We start from the raw sequence: 20,828 nt of genomic DNA on the forward strand, positions 1-20,828 counted from the left end.
CATTTCCAGGTCGAGTCCGTGTGTCAGTTCTGGTCAGTCCAGTCTTTACTCATCGGGGCAGTTTGTCTCATCCATTTCTTTGCTATTGCCTTTTTTCCAGCCACCAGAAGTACGTTCAAAAGGTATCCATTTATGTCGCCCATGGCAGGAGTTTCAAGGCCCAAATACATCGCTCTGAAACTGAGTGGAACGATGATGATGCCAAAAACAGTCTGCAGTGATTCGCTTTTTCACCTCCTGTATTTTTGTGCAACGGGACTGTGTAATGGAGGAAATGGGTCAGGTCATGTAATATACCGATGTTGTTTTAGGCCATGACATGTCACGAAATTAATATCCGTCTTGTTTTCCAGTGTGCAGATGATACGTGTGAATTTAAGAATATGGGTTCCTGATTATACTGTCCGGCGCCTCTGCATCAGGCCATTTAGTGCGTCAGGACTTGATTATAGGTGATAACATCTCCGAAGCACCTCTGAATAAGATGGCTCAAATCGACTCATCCGTGATGTGTTGGTTTATCTCTTTTTGAGCTGATTTGATTGTCATGATGTGCGTACGTGGCAGTTTAGGTCACTGCCTTTAAAAGCATGTGTATTGTCATTTGTTCTGGGGTTAGGGACAGATTCCTTTGTTAGGGACAGTGGTTATTTACTGTGCACGAGTAAATAAAGATCCACCTTTTGAGAAAGACAAACTCTGTTCTGCTTCATCCTTTTTAGGTCATTGTTTGCAGATATTTCCCAGCAACAACTGTCCCAGAAAACATGATGTGATAGTGTGGTCTATTATGAATTTGAGTTAGTTCTGGATTTATTTAGTTTAGTTTAGGGCTGGGCAATATGGCAAAGTTATGATTCTCTTGATATTGATCCATCTCATTTCATGCATCAAACCAGAGGAGGATCGGCTGTGGACATGAGTGAATATTAGCTCTAATTTAGTTTCTTAAGACAAGATAAGACAACATTAGTTCTTGTAAAAAGTCACTGCGCTAGTTCAAACTAAACATCCAATCCTCAGTAACAACCTGAGCACACTGAACCCGTCTAAACCTTTATAAAACATGTCCCCGTCTCTTTTATAGACTCCAGCATTAAGAGGCCCGGTGCCAGCTGCTCTGTGCCGCTTTCATTCCCTCTGAACGACGTTTCTTGGGAGTGATCGATGCCTCACGCAGCCAACTAAAAACGGCTTCATTTGAGCCGCTACAGTGATCGAGAGGGATTCAGAAAGTGCAGTTACACTTCGAGCGAGACCAATCCAGGCACAGTGAGATGGCAATTGGCTTCTGTGAGCTAAATCCCCCGCCGGAGCCACCGAACGCATCCCCATCTGTGGAGTCTGCGGTGAAACCGAGCGGAGCCAGGCGGATTTCCCTCCCAACAATTGCCTTCAAAAACAAACACACGGAGGTTTCTTTAAAGACGAATGTGGCGTGAAATGCAGCCGGTGATGCAGGGAGACGATCGAGGAGACGATCGAGGAGGCAAGGCTCCAAATAAAACGGCCATTGTGGCCATAACATGCTTTTTTTCACGTTTCGTAGTCTATCCTAAGTGTATAATTGATAATAATAAGGGTTGTGCAACACCCTTAACATAATAGTTAAGAAATATCACCCAGACCTTGGACCCCCTCACCAACCCGGAAATGCAAACAGCTTGGTTTGATATTCGCCCCAATCGATTCGATCGGCCTCCTGCTGGTGCCAGAGGCCGATCGAAACATGAAATAATTGCCGTTAAAACAAACCAGTGCAATATAACAAACACATAAAATGACGGCTGGTTTAGCGGTTCTGAACATCTCACTAAATGTTTCTACTGCTTTCAAACAACAACATGCCAGCTGCTGTAGGTAAGAAAAGCCAACTTGCTTTAAAGCTGAAAATGGGATTTAATTAAGTATAATAATATAATAATAATATAATAATAATAAAATATAATAATATAATAATAATAATAATAATAATAATAATAATAAAATATATATATATATATATATATATATATATATATATATATATATATATATATATATATATATATATATATATATATATATATATATATATATATATATATATATATATATATATATATATAGTCTTATGTCCATCGCGCTCTTATTTCCTGGTTTTTCAGTATCGGATAGAACTTCTCTCCGTTTATTTTCCTGGTTGCTGCATCAACTGCCACATAAACCTTCACCATTGTGATAATCGTAAAGTGAAGTTTTGGGCCTCTTGAACCGTGTTTCGTCGTAAATCGAAGGAGAAAAACTCCGGGGCTTGTATGGGGAGACACGTGTTAGCCTGCAGCAGCGCGGAGCTGGAGAGAAGGGGGTTGGAGGCGGCAGGCGGGAGGGTGAGGGGGGTGGAGAGAGGGGAGGGTGAGAGGGGATGATGACGCGTGCCTGTGGTTATGACGCGGTCTTGCCCCACCGCCCGTCAGTTTGGAGATTCGAGGAAAGGAGATAGTCTGTAATATAGGTAAACACTGCGGGAATCAATCAAAAAAACACTCTGGGTACATATATGAAGCACAAATAGCAATGTAAGAAGGTTAAAAGCTCTGAAAAGTCGATTTTGCATGTTATGGGACCTTTAATAAAAGAAAGTGGGAGAAATGTCTGCTCCGAGCCGGGATAAATGGATAAAAAGGTCAGATCAGGAATGGAATTAGGTCAAATGGATGTGAAATTAAAATGCAAATCGCCATCATTGTTTTCAAATAGGAAAATTAGTAGTTGGACAACCTGTAAGCCATTAATGCAAGGGTTGTACACAAATCAAATAGAATCACATTGAATTATCATTTATCTGAATAGTGCAGCAAATGCAATTAGATTTTTTCCTTTCTTTTTCGTTTTTGGATTAAGGATTAAGAAGATTACAGTGCACCATTTTAAACATGTCCAGTCCAGGGGCATTACTTGAACTGAACAAGAATCCCATGCATTTCAAGGTGTTTTTCAGGATAGGTTTTTCTACATATTCACAGCCGTTACGATGAGACATTTGCAGGAATTCAAATTGCAATTTCGATTCAACTGCGATATATACCGTGGCCCTAATTAAAGCTTAAAGTCCCACAGAAGTCTGCTGATACTGGATGATGGCACATGCAATAAACAGAGGCAAAGATGCAAAAATGTATAAATAAATACACAGCCCTGCTCGTTTTTAGCCTATAACACACCTTTTTATTTTAGGAAATGCAGGCACAGTTGTCACATTGGTCTACATTCCTTTTACCTGATCCAGTTTGATAGTTTAATCCAGTTGCATATATTAGTTGCACATAAGATCTAATAAATAGAGCTGTAGGGCTTTAGTCGATAAAGTCTACATTTTTTAGTAGTCGACTAATTATTATAATAGGAATATAATGATTTAAATGGACAACAGCAGAAAGGAGAATGCATGAGTGAGCTGGAGTTTCGGGACAGTTGAATCTGCTTTTTTACTCAGTTTATAGTACTTTTCTGTGTACAAGTTTGGAGTTCTTTATAGTCAGTCTCCAGGTGACCTCTTTATACTTCAGGTGACCTCGAGTTCTTCACAAATCATCCTCAGAAACACATCGGAGACTCGCCCGACAGCTCATTCCACATTCCTCTCCCACTTTTTCTGATCTTTATAAAACACAAAGCGCACTAACTTTCCTTTTTCAAACTCTTTTAGTGACTCAACACGCTCAAGCCTGCAGTGAACTGTGGTAGAGTTGAAGAAAGCTTGGATAAACGGCTCCGTGTGCTCCCGACATCCACCGGTCAGTGCATTTCTAAAAGATAGTGGCGAGTTGAGCGTCGCGCCCAATTACAGCCGACGTGAGAGTAACACCATCAGGAGGAGAGCGGCTGTGGTAACCGGCTGATGAATCATGTCCCGCGTGGACGGCCCCGCGAGGAGAGAGACGAGTGACATGTTTTAGACTTGGAAGAATCAGAAAAGTCTCCAAAAATCCCACTTAATCCGCCTCGACAACCACTGTTTTTGTAGCGTTTGCATCTCACAGGAAGTGCAGAAACTTCTAGATAAAGATGTTCCCAGATTCAAATAAGAATATCTCAAATGTTTGTAGATTAAATGCTCTCAAAAAAGGTGAAAACACAAATAATCCCCATTTGTTTTTATTGCCGCCCCCATTCCTTCAATATGATCCTACATTTTCTTTCCTTCTCGCTCCTCAAAATGTGACCAGCTTTATGAATATCTAACTTTCAGAACAATTAGACATAAAAAGCAACATTAAAAAGGCTGAGCAGAAAGTACTTCATTTTGCTTTCTTTTAATTGAAAATAACCCCAAATATAGTGATAAAATTGTCACTTTCTATGAATTGAATCTTAAAAAAACATAATTCTTCTTCAGAAAATGTCACGATTATCATTTTTTAGTGTTTACGATTATATCGCGACCCAAATAACCTTTTTTATTTACATATTTCCATCTCATTTTGCATCATAGGCCATCAACATTTTAAATCCTCCCAAGACTTTGTCACAAAACAACACGACATCAGTGAAAACGGAGAGAAACCTCAAACCGGGCTCGATCGTATCCACGACGTGCAATCAAAAAGCCACGAATCACCGTCTATAAAGCGGAAATAAAACCTGCTCTGCACCAGACGTTTAATGCACCGCTCGTCTATAAAAAGGACTATTACAACCGGCGTGCTCAATGCTCGATAAAGATTCATATCATACCAGACAAAAAGCTTGTATTTGGTGCTAGTCAGTCGGTCAATACGTCATCATAAAGTCTGAAGAAAATCACCCCATCACCGGCCGTCACGCCTCTCCACGGCGAGCACACGGTCGTATAAAAGCTGCAGGACGTCGTGGATTTGTCGATACTCATTCTCCGGTCACCGATGCAGGAGACGAGCTCAGCCATCTTTAGAACACAAAGCCGGCTTCACACGCAGGTTTGAGGCATAAATCTGCTGCTGTTTAAGCCCTGACCTCTGTGTAATGGGACGTTATGGGGACTAATGCACTGCCCCACGTGAATCGATAAAGCCTTTGGAGGGTCCGGCCGTGACTAATGTGGACTGTTCAAACACACGACGCCAAAACAGACCAGCCCTGTGCGTCCGAGCAGAGAAGACGCTCACAGATGAATAAGAAAACAGAAACACGTGAAGAAATAAGTGAAGTTTTGACATTTCGATTTTTGTACATTGAATTCACTTATTACAGAACCTTTCAGCAAGTCACAATCACACTTACAGCGTACATTAGACGTGTAATAAACAAGCCTGGGTGTGTGAATTGTGAAATGTAGTAGAGCTGGGTTGAAATAATCGATTTTCGGATTTTTAATTGATTCGCATATTAATGACCGATTATCGATTCGAACGTCCAAAGATGATTTATTTTTTCCCAATTTTTTCCCAATTTTTTTTTTTTTTTAATTTATTTTTTAAATTAAAATTCTTTTCTACATTTCCCTCAGTGAACTTCAATCTACCTTCAAGAAAGATAATTCAAGACTCCTGGATTATCTTTCTTGAAGGTAGATTGACCCTTAACCTTTTCATCAGTCTTCCATCAGTAACTACCAATACTTGTAAGATTTGCTGTTTAATATTGATATAACACTAGTTTTAATATGTTGCTTCTCTACACAGTCATGAAGTGAAGGAAACGGTTCAAATACATTTTTTTTATTTTTAATAACATTAACCCCCGGATCGAATCGAAATCGGATCGAATCGGAAATCAGATTGAAATCGGAGTGAATCGGATGGAATCTGAGAAATCGGAAAAAAAACGATTTTGAAACGTAAAAATTGGAATTGAATCGATTCTTGAAATTTGAATCGAAACCCAGCTCTAAAAGTAGATATTACCATTACAATCATTACGTAATTGTGATTAAAGTTGGTAAATATATTGCAAAATGGATAATACCGCAATTGTCGTTTTGAAGATATATGAAGAATATAAAATTGTCTGACTCTCAACTGATTAAACAATTAAAAAGCGCATTTAAAACGACAAACAGACAAGTTTACTAATTTAATCTTCCAAACAAAGTGATATTTCTGCACATTCGTTGTTCATTTGATGGTCCATTTGTATTTGGTGCGATGCTTGAACCTCAACCAGGACATTTACAGGCACATTTCAGCACGTTCCTGATTTATTGTGGTCATATTGTTTGAATATTGTTATCGAGTTCATGCAACAACGACCAAAATTGAGATTATTTTTCATCAGTTTGGCCCATCCCTGATTTTAATGTGACGTTATGTGGTTTTTGAACAAGACGAAAATGATCAAAACAGAGAAACAATAGCTGTTTTTTATATATTTCAGTCGAATTAAGTAGCTCATAAAGCCCACTGCAGATGTTGTTTCCTTGTTGTTAAAACATTTATTCACTTCGATGTTCTTCTGTGAGCTTTTATTATTCATTTGGTTGTTTAAACGTCTTGAAACACTCTGAGAACGAAAGCTACACAGCCCCTACTAATGAAAGTGTGAAGTCATTAAAATGTTAAGTTATAGACCACTAATCGCAGCAGTTAGGACTCTTATTTCATCCTTAATTGTAAAGCAGCCATTCTGTTTTGTGATCCAAGAGAGAACTAGAGGTAAAAAACAGGAGACATATTTCTACAGAGCGACATTTTCTACCCACAAAGCTTTGCAAGTCGTCCAGCAGACTCGGGGTTAAGCACACAGCAACGTCTCCGGCTCTGTCTCCGGCTCTGGCTCTGGGTGTGTCTCAAACAGAACTTCACCCGTCCCCACATTGTCCCCACATTGTCGCCACATTGTCGCCACATTGTCGCCACATTGTCGCCACATTGTCGCCACATTGTCGCCACATTGTCGCCACATTGTCGCCACATTGTCGCCACATTGTCCCCACGTCGCCACATTGTCCCCACGTCGCCACATTGTCCCCACGTCGCCACATTGTCCCCACGTCGCCACATTGTCCCCACGTCGCCACATTGTCCCCACGTCGCCACATTGTCCCCACATCACATTGTCCCCACATCACATTGTCCCCACATCACATTGTCCCCACATCACATTGTCCCCACATCACATTGTCCCACACGCCTCTGAATCACTCATTCATATTTGTTCTAATAATGAAATGGGTCAAATATCTCATGAGAGTCTATTGCCTTTACAAAATAAAAGCAGATATTATTATTATACAAACCATTAGTCATTCAAAAAGTTGTATTTCCAATCCAGTTTGACTGGCAGTGAGAAATAATGCTTTAATAACATAATAAGGCGACTTCTACTTTAACAATGGGATTAAATCAAAGTTTATCTGCCACGTCACTCACAGTGACAGGTTCATGCAGTGACAGGTGCAAAAAGAACTCAAATCACGACTAAACTCAAAGAACTCCTCAATAACAAGAGGAATAAACATGGACTCACCACTTTGCTCTCCCAGAAAGACGAGTTTGAATTTTCTCAGAGGATTTCCAAAGTCACTGCCCACGGACATTTTGGGGGCGCGGGGGAAACGACCGGGAGTAACGGGAAAATCTGAGACGCTCCCCACGCGCGCACACACGCACGCGCTCGGTCCCCTCCCGGTGTGCGTGAAGCGGCGTGGATGGCGGATCACGGAGCAGGCTGTGCGTGTGGAGCCGCTGGTGTAGCCGCTGTGGAGCCGCGTGTGGAGCCGCTGTGGAGCCGCTGGTGGAGCAGGACAGTCTGGCTCTCCGCCCCGGGGCTCTGGTCTTCGTGATGGGGGGAACAGTGCCACCGTCCGCCGCCGCCGCTCTTCTGACGCTTCTGCTGCTGCACCGGACCGTGACGCTCGCGGAGGGCGGTGTGCGCATGCGCAGGGGAGACTCCCTGATCCCGGTTGAATCGAGTTGATATAAAATGACGTCAGTGAGTTGGTGGAGACAAGAGTGGGACAAGATAAAAAAGAAAGAAATATATAAATATAAATGAATGTCCCAACTTTCCTTTGTCTTGATGCCTCCTTAGCTTTTTTTTCCCACAATCTTCCTGGGCTAATAACTCTGTTTATTCAAGTTGATTTTCCAGAGGGCCAGTTTCAATGAATTGAGTGAATACAATAAAATTACAATATATACATTATAACATAAAATGCTACAACATTGCTTTGAAAAGTGCCTAACTAGGACTGAAAAAGAATTACTGGTAATGTACAAAAGAATCCCTGAAGAACCGATCTGGTCGTGTTGTTTGCTGTGGGTTTGGTTCGGCTGATGTTTCTTCTTCTTTTTTGGCGTTTTATGGCAGTTGGTTGAATGAGAATTCCATTCTGCTCAATGATCTCATGAAGAAGGGCTTTGAACTTGGGCGGTAATGTAAAACTTGGATACCAACCGCCATAAAGTGTAAAGAATGTCTCTGAGGATAATGAGGTTCAATAAAGCTCCCAGACCCGTCCCCAAGTCTCCTCATTGTCTCCACCTCTCTGAATATCCATCCTAAGGGTTCTCCACCTCCCCCAAATGACTCAACCGTCTGTCATCTGCCAGTAAGGCCTGTACAGGAACCTGCGGCACAACATTAATCTCAATAAGTTTCCATTGAGGTCACACTCTGGGTCACACCAGCGACGCTCTGGTCTGAGGTGAGATGAGAGGAAGTCATTTTTCAAACAAGGCAAACCCGAGCCTCCTTTTTCTTTTAATAATTGTAAAGTTTTGAATTGGATAAATGTTTTTCTCCTCTTACCATATAAATCTTGAGATTGCTTTATTTTACTCATCAAACTGGAAATTGGAAGTGTCTTGAACAGATGGAGAAACCTGGGTAAAACATTCCTTTTTATGGTTTCATTCCTTTGACTTAGACTTAAAGGTGGTATGGACGATTTTTTTCAGCAAATTTTGTATCATATTTCCTCGTGGCGTGGACTGCCGATTAGTCCTGCCACGTATCAATCATAAAACGCACCTACCGCTCACCTGCAGCTGCGTGCGGTTCCTCCTCACGTTTCCGCGTGCCTAAGCGCATTGATGGACGAGCGATGCGATGCGCTCCGTTGCGCTAATAAACAAACGCACATGTGTGTTGTATCGGTCCGCACGGGGGAGTGCGCATGCGCACTTTCGCCTGCGTTCTCAAATCGCCGAAAAATTGTCCATACAGCCTTTAAGTGGGGGATAAGGTTCCATTTTTCAAGATCTTTTTTTATAGTAGCAAATGGTATCATTTTCCTCAAATTGACCACACGCAAATGTCTCAGTGAATCTGTTTGCCACTTAAATGGGTCTTTCTAAAGGGCAAAGAGGGTCCCCAAAAAGATATAATTACAGTTTTTGCATATTTAGTTTGAATCCAGACATCGGACCCATTTTTTGAAGGAATTAACTCACTTTGGCGATGGACATTTGTGGTTTGGTCAAATAGAACATCGTGGGCGTGGCAGGCAACCTTATGTTCCATCCCATCCATTGTAACGCCATTCATTATTTCTGATTTTCTAATCTGTTGAGGGCAGTGGTTCCAAATACAGAGCAAACAGGAGGGTGGACCAGGCACAGCCCCGGCCTTCTGGTGGTCCCAAGAGTCTCTAAAAGCACAGTAGGAGGTAGAGCCTTCTGGTGGTCCCAAGAGTCTCTAAAAGCACAGTAGGAGGTAGAGCCTTCTGGTGGTCCCAAGAGTCTCTAAAAGCACAGTAGGAGGTAGAGCCTTCTGGTGGTTCCAAGAGTCTCTAAAAGCACAGTAGGAGGTAGAGCCTTCTGGTGGTCCCAAGAGTCTCTAAAAGCACAGTAGGAGGTAGAGCCTTCTGGTGGTCCCAAGAGTCTCTAAAAGCACAGTAGGAGGTTGAGCCTTCTGGTGGTCCCAAGAGTCTCTAAAAGCACAGTAGGAGGTAGAGCCTTCTGGTGGTTCCAAGAGTCTCTAAAAGCACAGTAGGAGGTAGAGCCTTCTGGTGGTCCCAAGAGTCTCTAAAAGCACAGTAGGAGGTAGAGCCTTCTGGTGGTCCCAAGAGTCTCTAAAAGCACAGTAGGAGGTTGAGCCTTCTGGTGGTCCCAAGAGTCTCTAAAAGCACAGTAGGAGGCAAAGCATTTAGCTACCAAGCTCCTGTGTTATTGCAGCCATTTGCTAAAATCCAAAAAGTTTTATTTCTCATTTATGTACACTCAGCACCCCGTACGAACCGATTTTGAAATGTATTAAAACACTGAAATATTACATGATCATAAGTATTCCGGACCTTTGCTGTGACTCTCATATTTACCTCACATGCTGTTCATTTCTTCTGATCCTCTTGAGATAGTTCTACTCTTTCATTGAAGTCCAGCTATTGGACTTGGCCCACACCTGTACATATAAGACCTACAGCTCACAGTGCAGGTCAGAGAATCATGAGGTCCAAGGAACTGCCCGAGGAGCCCAGAGACAGAACTGTGGCGAGGCACTGATCTGGCCAAGGTTACAGAAGAATTTCTGCAGCATTCAAGGTTCCTAAGAACACAGTGGCACAGTAGGTTCACCTTGCAAAAAGCACACAGCTAAAATAACAAAGGAACAACTCTGAGACCATTCTTGAGTGGCCCAGCCAGAGCCCTGACCTAAACCAATTGAGCATCTCTGGAGAGACCTGAAAAGGGCTGTGCACCAACGTTGACCAGACGGAACTGGAGAGGATCTGCAAGTAACAGCAGAGGATCCCCAAATCCAGATGTAAGAAGAATTATTAATTTATTATGAACTAGGACTATACTAGTACCAACTCGGTCTGAACCAGGACTAACCCAGAACCAAACAGGTCTAAAGCAGAATTAAACAAGGACTAAACCAGATCAAAGTCTAAACTGGTGCAACCGAGAATGAACATTTTAATTCATTTCTTTCAATATTTGGAAGATAGGTCGTGGGCCGGATTTAATCACTTGGAGGGCCTGATTTGGTCCCCGGGCCTTATGTTGAATAGCCCTGGCCTAGTGTGTAGGGCTATTATAGTTTATTTGAATGCTGCTGATGTTTAAAATCCTCAAAAAAACACAAATAATTTCACCTTTTGAAATCTGAAAATAAGTGCTCTCATCCCCAGAGCTGTGGGTCTGTAAACACATCTGAGGATTTAAAGATGCAAAACAGTTCAATCTGCTGCAAACAAACTAAACAACTAACAAACAAACACTACAAATGAAGTGACTCCGATGTTTATTGTGCATTTTAACTTGTTCATGTGTAATATGGTTAACACAAACACATGTCATGTCAACTTCTCAATTCAGTAGCAGGGACCACGCCACAACGGAGTATGAAAGAATATTTATTGATAATAACGACGATGGATCTTGACGATGGAGATTGACGGTGGAGAGCGACGGTGCAGCGACGATGTGTCTGTCTCGGGTGATCAGCCCCGCCCCCTCCGTAGATGGTGATGTGTTAAGGTGAAGATGATGGAGACATGGGGTGTGAGGGCGGGGTCGAGAGAGCAGAGTCAACAAGAGATGCTGTGAATAGGCCTTATAAATAGGGCTTCTGGGTAATTAGAGGTGTGGTTAGAGAGTGGGGCGTGTTTACTAGTGGAGTAGAGGTTGAGGCCTGGTCCTGCTCCTGAACCCACGTTGGCGATTAACATCTCCAACTCTATTTAATTAGAGCTTTTTAAATCAATACATTTCAAACAGACCTCAAATGTGAAATGTAACTTCAATAATCTACAGAGAACACCAGTATAGAATAAGTCTTTTATTATTTGACTGAAAACAGATAAAACCTTTCAGTAAAAATATAAAACATGACATAACTGTACATACTGTGACAGTATAAAGAGTCTCACTGTATGAGACAAAACACTAACAATAAAACTTAAATATTATGCTATACAAACTAGTTAAAAATTGGTTCCCATTGCAACACGCAAATGGAAAATGCTCCACGAGGTCCCTCAGACAGAAGTGGTTCATATTCTTATTCCTTATATTTCCATCACCAACAGTACGTGAGGGGTCAGTTAACTTTAGGCCAGTTACTGTTTAGTTACTGTGGTTTATTCCTTTTAACAGCGGCTTGGTTGAAGATCAAAAGGTCCAAAGTGACTCTTAAAACCCACAAAAACACAAAGTGAATGAGTCAGGACGAGTGCGGAGCAGGTTCTGACCAGGACTACAGGGGCCCTTCTGGTCTCTTCTCCAGATTGTACTCCTGAGTCCTCTTCACTTTCCAGCCCAGCAGCACGAGGAGCACGATGCCCATGGTCTTATAGCCCACCTGCAGACCCAAGTACCTGCAAAGACACGAGCACTGACAATCAGGCTTTCTGGGCAATATACTGAGAATAAAAAGCTTCTAAATCTAATTTCTCATATTCTTATACATTTCAAGTCATCTTCAGTCATTTGGAAATTATCTCTAACTCATGAAACCTACAGATGTGAGGATTTTTGTTCTTTTTTGCTACACCTTTTCTGAAATATGTTCTCACAGTAAATAAAACACGGCTATACAGTATAAGCGCTGTACACAGGAAATACACGTGACCTCTTCACGACCCACTTCTGGGACATGACCCAGTTTTAGGAAACCACTGGTCTAGATTTTTACGTTACTTGAATATTAATAGCTGGATTTGACCACATCAAAACCTCCGGTGTGAATACCCCCAGTATATATATATATATATATATATATATATATATATATATATATATATATATATATATAATAATATTTCAATGACGACATCTTTCATCGACATTGGATTGTTACGTGATATGAAAATGATGAATAAAATAATATGTTGTCGAATACCTGTTTCTCAAAATATGGTTGTCATAGTAACCACAGCTGAATTTCCTTCCACACATTTTCCTCCACCAGATGCAGGACGTGTCGATGGCCGTCCCAAACAGGGCAGGGGCCGGGAGCCAGGCTGGAACCACAGAGGAGCTTTAATCACCAGCAGAGGGCAGCAGTACTCAATTCAATAAACATACAGCAATACCTAAAGACTCACTAAGTTCTGTGCTTGAATGAAGCTGAGAAATAATAATAATACTGATAATAATAATTAGTCAAAGAGTTGATTGAAGTTGAACAAAAAATGTAATAATAATAAATGATTCATACTTTTGTTTACTTTCCAACAAATAGGTGCCTCTTATGATTGTTAAAATAAAAGTGTGTCATGCTTTGTTAGGCCAAGAAAGAAATGATGAAGTTCAGGTGAAAATGAGAATATGAAAGAGCAGCAGCAAGTTTAAAATCAGAAAACTATCAAAGCACTTTCTCTTGTTGCATAAAAGGTTATTATTACTTACCTAACACTCTCATGAGCAGAAACTGTATTCCAATGGCAAACGACTTTTCCTCAGAGGGAACCGTTCTGAAATCACAGAGATTCTTTTGTTATGCCACAGAACAATGACTCAGACGATGTTGTTGTGTCTAAAGTGTATAATCCTGTCTGACCTGAGCACCATCATGTACATGGGGTTGTGGGTGAAGCAGGCGATGAGCGAGGCCACAGAGATGACCAGCATGACAGGGAGGAGCAGGTGTGGGCAGGCGTTTGGACAGGGGGCGGGATGGGCGTGGCTCTGTGCACCGGGTATGCACCTGCAGTTTGTATACATCTGTAGAGAGGAGGAGGAGGAATACAGTACAGTTCATCATTGGGAATGGAAAATAAACCTTATTTCATTAGTGGTGGTTGTGGCTTTTAGGGGGCAATGACTAACATTGCACTGATCTCATACATTGTTCCTGCCACTAAAACAAAAAACAACAGGGTGGATTTAGAGGCGTCCCAGTAAATAGAGTGTGAATCCGAGCAGACTTTTCATATTTAAATAAAGGTGAAATAAATGTGAAAATATCAAAGAGTAAAGGTTATTTTTCCCACATAATAAAGTAAAAGCTGTTTTGTCCCAGTAGATATACTGTGTTGTAAAAGCTGCTCTTATGAGGAAAAAGAGACCGCTGTGCGATGTCTGCATCTAAATATAGAGCGTTTTATTGTCTGTAAAGCAGGAAGTGCACTGCTAGTGTGCTAAAGTTTATTAGCTTTATCGTGAGGGTTAAACTCTGGGCTCTGGAAGCTGTGAAAAACACTTACAATTATTAAGATGTTCAGAATGGACTGGCAAAGTGATCAGATTAGACCCCTGAAAATCCCTGTTTGAAATGTACTAGTCCTATTTTTCACATTTAAGAAAAGAATAAAAAACAGTGGCCATTCAGGGGCCAGGACTTTCCAGTACGGATTTTTCAAGTTTAATTAAAAGTCAAATAAATAAAAATGAAGATAAATAAATAAAGATGACGTCAAGGCTCACCTGGACTTTGTGTGTGCTGTTGGGGTCTTTGGTGAAGTTGGTGCAGCCGGCGTGACAAGGAGAGATGTATTCTACACCGTCTGATCCACAGACGGGATGGAAGGCGCTGGTGGGACAGGAGCAGTTGGAGTAACACTTGGACATGGACCTAAAGGGGATTATTTACAACGTTAAAGTGCATGTTCAAACATTCTTGGTGAACACAGGCGACTGTAGTCTTCACTGACCCGTCCTGTTGTGTGTTGACCTCGGACACTTTCTGCGTGGGACAGCCCATGAAGAAGAGGGGGACGCAGAGGAGCGTGGACAGGACTAGCATGAACACAGAGAAACGAGGGATGGTTTTTAAAGAGAGATTTGCCTTTGTCATGATCACGCCTCCAATCAACATCCCCATGGCAACTGAAGGCAGATTCACAGCACCTGGAAGAAGGAGAGGAGAGTAAGTGTTAGTGTTAGTGTTTGTAAACCAGGACAGAACTTTACTATACTGAGTCTAATCCAGAAAAAAACAAGGATCTGTCAGCAATTTACACAGTGTGGGACAAATAATGCCTGTATTTTATCTTATCCGTACCAGAACTAAACTGGGTCTAAACCAGAGAGCTGTCCCATGAAAGATACAAACTGGATGAGGGTCTAATGGACCCTTTACATGTAAAAATGTAAAAATGTCTCTATTTTTGCTGTAATATCAGTTTCCGTTTAAGCCACGTGTGACGTAGGTGAATAAATCAAGTCATAAACCAGAACTAAGGAAGTTCTAACCCAGAACTAAACCAAGACTTCACTTGAATTCCCATAATCAAGAGTTAATTGTTGATCAGTGGTGTTTGCTTTTTGATGTTTGTAGTTCAGTTTATTCTTCAAAAAGAAGCCCATCATCCACTACAAGGCACAGAAACGACTGCTTCCTCTGGTTCACTTTATACACTTTAAAAACCACAACTAAGATCCTCCACTTCATCACTTCACGTTCTTTCTTCACACATAAAAGCAGAGGTTTATGGTGTGTAATTAAAGTCCTATATTTAAAGGTGAACCTACCTACGAGCAGGTTGCTATAAGCCGGAGTGGCGCCGTACTGACGCTCCAGGTACTTGTTGAGGAAAGTGGCGAATCCGGCGATCACGGAGGAAAAACAGCACTGGGCCAGAACCAGGAGGAGGAAGAGAGGACTCAGGAGGAGGCGCACGAACATCCGCGGGAACACTGACCACAAGATGGAGGAACTTCAGTCATTTTCAAACATGGGACATAAATGGCTTTTGAAGTACGATCTGAACGATGTGGCAATATCTGGAGCGATCAAACAGTAAAACTTGATAAGTGAAAATTGTTTAGAGGGAAAACACATTCTAGATGCTTATTCCTTAAAGATTGTGTAAAGTTTTAGAGCAATACTTGTAGTTATTATAATCGGCTTTAACTTACTTTTGAGAAATTCCAGTAAAGACACGTCCGGTTTCTTCAGATCACTGCTCACATCATTTTCAGGTTCCACCACCTAAGAAGAAACACTGGGTTACTAAACCAAAAGTGAATCATTTCAGGACGATATGTAAAGTCTTAGACAGGACTAAATCCGGTCTGGACTAAAGACTAAACCAGGACCGGTGCAGATTGCGGACAATAACAGTACTTTTACTCTTGTTGTTGCGGACAATAACAGTACTTTTACTCTGTTGTTGCGGACAATAACAGTACTTTTACTCTTGTTGTTGCGGACAATAACAGTACTTTTACTCTTGTTGTTGCGGACAATAACAGTACTTTTACTCTTGTTGTTGCGGACAATAACAGTACTTTTACTCTTGTTGTTGCGGACAATAACAGTACTTTTACTTTGTTGTTGCGGACAATAACAGTACTTTTACTCTGTTGTTGCGGACAATAACAGTACTTTTACTCTGTTGTTGCGGACAATAACAGTACTTTTACTCTTGTTGTTGCGGACAATAACAGTACTTTTACTCTGTTGTTGCGGACAATAACAGTACTTTTACTCTTGTTGTTGCGGACAATAACAGTACTTTTACTCTGTTGTTGCGGACAATAACAGTACTTTTACTCTGTTGTTGCGGACAATAACAGTACTTTTACTTTGTTGTTGCGGACAATAACAGTACTTTTACTCTGTTGTTGCGGACAATAACAGTACTTTTACTCTGTTGTTGCGGACAATAACAGTACTTTTACTCTTGTTGTTGCGGACAATAACAGTACTTTTACTCTGTTGTTGCGGACAATAACAGTACTTTTACTCTGTTGTTGCGGACAATAACAGTACTTTTACTCTTGTTGTTGCGGACAATAACAGTACTTTTACTCTTGTTGTTGCGGACAATAACAGTACTTTTACTCTGTTGTTGCGGACAATAACAGTACTTTTACTCTTGTTGTTGCGGACAATAACAGTACTTTTACTCTTGTTGTTGCGGACAATAACAGTACTTTTACTCTTGTTGTTGCGGACAATAACAGTACTTTTACTTTGTTGTTGCGGACAATAACAGTACTTTTACTCTTGTTGTTGCGGACAATAACAGTACTTTTACTTTGTTGTTGCGGACAATAACAGTACTTTTACTTTGTTGTTGCGGACAATAACAGTACTTTTACTCTTGTTGTTGCGGACAATAACAGTACTTTTACTCTGTTGTTGCGGACAATAACAGTACTTTTACTCTTGTTGTTGCGGACAATAACAGTACTTTTACTCTTGTTGTTGCGGACAATAACAGTACTTTTACTTTGTTGTTGCGGACAATAACAGTACTTTTACTCTTGTTGTTGCGGACAATAACAGTACTTTTACTCTTGTTGTTGCGGACAATAACAGTACTTTTACTTTGTTGTTGCGGACAATAACAGTACTTTTACTCTGTTGTTGCGGACAATAACAGTACTTTTACTCTTGTTGTTGCGGACAATAACAGTACTTTTACTCTTGTTGTTGCGGACAATAACAGTACTTTTACTCTTGTTGTTGCGGACAATAACAGTACTTTTACTCTTGTTGTTGCGGACAATAACAGTACTTTTACTTTGTTGTTGCGGACAATAACAGTACTTTTACTCTGTTGTTGCGGACAATAACAGTACTTTTACTCTTGCTGTTGCGGACAATAACAGTACTTTTACTCTTGTTGTTGCGGACAATAACAGTACTTTTACTCTTGTTGTTGCGGACAATAACAGTACTTTTACTTTGTTGTTGCGGACAATAACAGTACTTTTACTCTGTTGTTGCGGACAATAACAGTACTTTTACTTTGTTGTTGCGGACAATAACAGTACTTTTACTCTGTTGTTGCGGACAATAACAGTACTTTTACTCTTGTTGTTGCGGACAATAACAGTACTTTTACTTTGTTGTTGCGGACAATAACAGTACTTTTACTCTGTTGTTGCGGACAATAACAGTACTTTTACTTTGTTGTTGCGGACAATAACAGTACTTTTACTCTTGTTGTTGCGGACAATAACAGTACTTTTACTCTGTTGTTGCGGACAATAACAGTACTTTTACTTTGTTGTTGCGGACAATAACAGTACTTTTACTCTGTTGTTGCGGACAATAACAGTACTTTTACTTTGTTGTTGCGGACAATAACAGTACTTTTACTCTGTTGTTGCGGACAATAACAGTACTTTTACTCTGTTGTTGCGGACAATAACAGTACTTTTACTTTGTTGTTGCGGACAATAACAGTACTTTTACTCTGTTGTTGCGGACAATAACAGTACTTTTACTCTGTTGTTGCGGACAATAACAGTACTTTTACTCTGTTGTTGCGGACAATAAAAGTACTTTTACTCTGTTGTTCTCTCCTGCTCAGACGTTCCTCGGATAATTGGATTTGTCAAACAGAAATCCCTTTTACTCTTTCCTTTTCTGAAGTCTTTTTATGTTGCATTCACCGTGACGCAGTGACATTTGACAGAACAGAAAAGCTCAAAGCAGTAACTCCACAGAGCGGCCTGAGCATCAGAACAGGAGCTGTCACAATCAGAGCAGTAATTGGGATTTTCACCGTTTGACTTCAACAGCTTTTGTGAATTTTAGAAGACAGTTACAAAAGAGAGTTTACTATTAAAAATAACCAGGCAGCATGCAAAACTATTATAATAAACAGCATATTGTATGAGCTTTATTAACAAAACATTGCACTTGCTTTGAAGGATTCGGAATTGACAAAATGATATATTCTGTTTGAATTTAAAGTGATTTTGTGGTTGCGCGTCTCATTTTTCGGAGAATCATCTGCATTGATCCTCTGCATCTTTCCTCCGACATCGTTACATGTCCTTGTTTGGTATACATATCAACATTCCTTTAATATTTAATAAATTATCTATATTTCTTCAATGTTCAGGTCAAGTAAGTGAAAAATGTCAACTCAAATTCACTCAAAGGGCGACAAGCAACACAGACGTGGCATTTTAACAAGCTTTTCTGAAGGAAACCAAGCCTTTACTTCTCCGTGCTGGCCAGTAGAGGTCAGTATAGTACCATAAATATAGAAAAGCCAAATTCCCAAGGACACAACCAGTTTTCTGAGCTGGAGAAGCATCATTATGGGCATTATGTATCTGAAAATGGTCTCTGATTAAAATGCTGAGCTTCTGGGGGCATTTATGCTTCTGAACAACATGGACTTACGTTCTGCTCCGGAGGCATTCTGCGAGGGAAGAAGAAGTAGGGCAGAGAGGTGAGGAAGAGGCAGCCTGACGCGATGAGGAGCCCGATCCACCAGGCCCCGACCCAGCGTGGATCAGACGGACTCAGCTCCAGCTCGGCCTCTGCAGCAGGACGGGGAAGAGAAGAGGGGGATTGTGGGAAGGTCAGATATCACACAGCAGCGGGGGGACCGAAGCACGAGAGGGAGAAGGTAAATAAAGTGTTACCTAAGTCCGATCTGTTGACGTCCACGTAGATACGGAGCATAACAGAGCCCAGCAGGTAACCGAAGGCGGGGCCGAAGACGGAGATGGCAAACAGGACGGCTGGGAAAGAAGGACGTGCATGAGACCTCAGAAATGTCTATAATGTATGATACAAAACAAGGGTGTGTATTTTAAAGGGGACGTATCAAGCTAAATCAACCTTTTGTGCCTGTTATAACTGTGTTCTCTTATCATTAGTGTAGTTATAATCCTGTCTTGTCCTGCTTGAGTGCTCAGAAAATGTGTGTTTTCACCTACCCCCTATGCCCGCCCACTTTCCTATACGACAGTAACTTGCATTCATCCAAAAATAAAATAAAAAATAGAGACTACAGATCATAAATGTAAGATTTGAATATTGTGTAGCCATTTTTAACGATAAAAGTCAATTAAATGAAGAATATTTGCTACATTATACCACTTTTTTCCCCTTAAAGGTGCGATACGGTGATATTTCTGTAGGTTTAAAATCACTGCCATACGCTACTGTTTCACCTATGTAAAGAGGAGAGTTTCCGGGGCGAGCGAAGTCGTCGATGTAGGAGATTCCGAACGGCTGAATTGGCACCGACCCGATCCCGAACAGCAGCTGAGCGAGGCCCATGAGCAGCCACAGGGTGCTGCTGTCGGCCAATCGCCTCGTCTCGTCCCGACCACATGACTCCGGGCGGCTGGAGTTACTGTGCAGGTTACAGATGTCATGGCGGTCTGAGGAAAAGGAGGAAAATGCGTCAAGTTCTGTACATTTTTGTCTTTTTCCCTCATCTAAAACCTGGATTGAGTTTAGTTTTATACGTTCCATATTGAGTCATGTCCAATCCTTTCTGTGCGAACGTGTTGCTTCTCATGTCTCTTTATAATATGAAGACTTTAAAATAGAAATTGTAAACCAGCACCACACGGTAATATTGCTTTAATGAGTTTTAAACTAGAACCAAAATAATTGCAAAACACAATCAATCGTGTGAAATGAATTGACAGTATGTGGTCATTTCACATTTAATTTCCTGTAGCTCGTCCGGCCCATTTGGACGAGGCGCAGGACGAGGCCGAGGGGCCAATGAAAAGCGACAGAGGAGAGAGATATTTCAGATGAAAAGCCCCGGAGGCGTCAGGAAGATGTAATCTTGTTAAGAAGAGTTCACCTCCGGAGCACAGACGTGTTTTAATAAGGAATTTCCTCCAAAGTCTCTCAATTAAATAGTGAAGCGGATTAAACCAAGTTCAGCAGGAATTTAGCAAATGGATAAATGTCCCAGCACCCCTTGTGCTTAGACCCTTCTTACGCGAGGAAAACTACCAAAAAAAACTGTAGGAATAAGTAGAAACCTCGGGGAGAACCACAGTTTGGGATTTACAAGTCCAATCTTCTTCAACACATTCAAGTGCTTCAATAAAGACTACATAAGATAAGATAATCTTTTATTGCCCACACATGGCATAACGCAGTAGATACAGAGGAAAAGGACCGATAACTTATAGGAAGTTTGAAAAAAACCCTCTTAATAGAAGAACAAAACATAAAACTTATTAACTAAACTCCTCTCGTATCTTAATAGGAAATGGAGGAAAAAATAAATAAATAATAGGGTCTACACCAGCAGC

The 20,828-nt window shown here is 41.1% G+C and overlaps 2 protein-coding genes across 2 annotated transcripts in view; both read right to left on the reverse strand.

Annotated features, from left to right (window-relative positions):
• Positions 1-7,647, reverse strand: part of rab6ba (RAB6B, member RAS oncogene family a) — a 46,775-nt gene extending 39,128 nt beyond the window's left edge. The window contains exon 1 of the mRNA XM_072438882.1: positions 7,426-7,647. Within this exon, the coding sequence (XP_072294983.1) occupies positions 7,426-7,495 (70 nt within the window). The 5' untranslated portion in view covers positions 7,496-7,647. The remainder of the gene's footprint in view (positions 1-7,425) is intronic.
• Positions 7,648-11,724: 4,077 nt separating this feature from the next.
• slco2a1 (solute carrier organic anion transporter family, member 2A1) overlaps positions 11,725-20,828 on the reverse strand; it is a 37,941-nt gene continuing 28,837 nt past the window's right edge. Inside the window, exons 4-14 of the mRNA XM_072438729.1 lie at positions 19,719-19,931; positions 19,185-19,283; positions 18,940-19,079; positions 15,708-15,780; positions 15,321-15,485; positions 14,501-14,696; positions 14,274-14,421; positions 13,408-13,571; positions 13,257-13,321; positions 12,748-12,868; positions 11,725-12,223 (exon numbers count right to left, since the gene is read on the reverse strand). Coding sequence (XP_072294830.1) covers positions 12,103-12,223; positions 12,748-12,868; positions 13,257-13,321; positions 13,408-13,571; positions 14,274-14,421; positions 14,501-14,696; positions 15,321-15,485; positions 15,708-15,780; positions 18,940-19,079; positions 19,185-19,283; positions 19,719-19,931 — 1,505 coding nt within the window. The 3' untranslated portion in view covers positions 11,725-12,102. The remainder of the gene's footprint in view (positions 12,224-12,747; positions 12,869-13,256; positions 13,322-13,407; positions 13,572-14,273; positions 14,422-14,500; positions 14,697-15,320; positions 15,486-15,707; positions 15,781-18,939; positions 19,080-19,184; positions 19,284-19,718; positions 19,932-20,828) is intronic.

Source organism: Eucyclogobius newberryi, unplaced genomic scaffold, assembly GCF_026437365.1.
Source record: "Eucyclogobius newberryi isolate DKJ021-1_F unplaced genomic scaffold, fEucNew1.0.hap1 SCAF_9, whole genome shotgun sequence".
Lineage (NCBI taxonomy): Eukaryota > Metazoa > Chordata > Actinopteri > Gobiiformes > Gobiidae > Eucyclogobius > Eucyclogobius newberryi.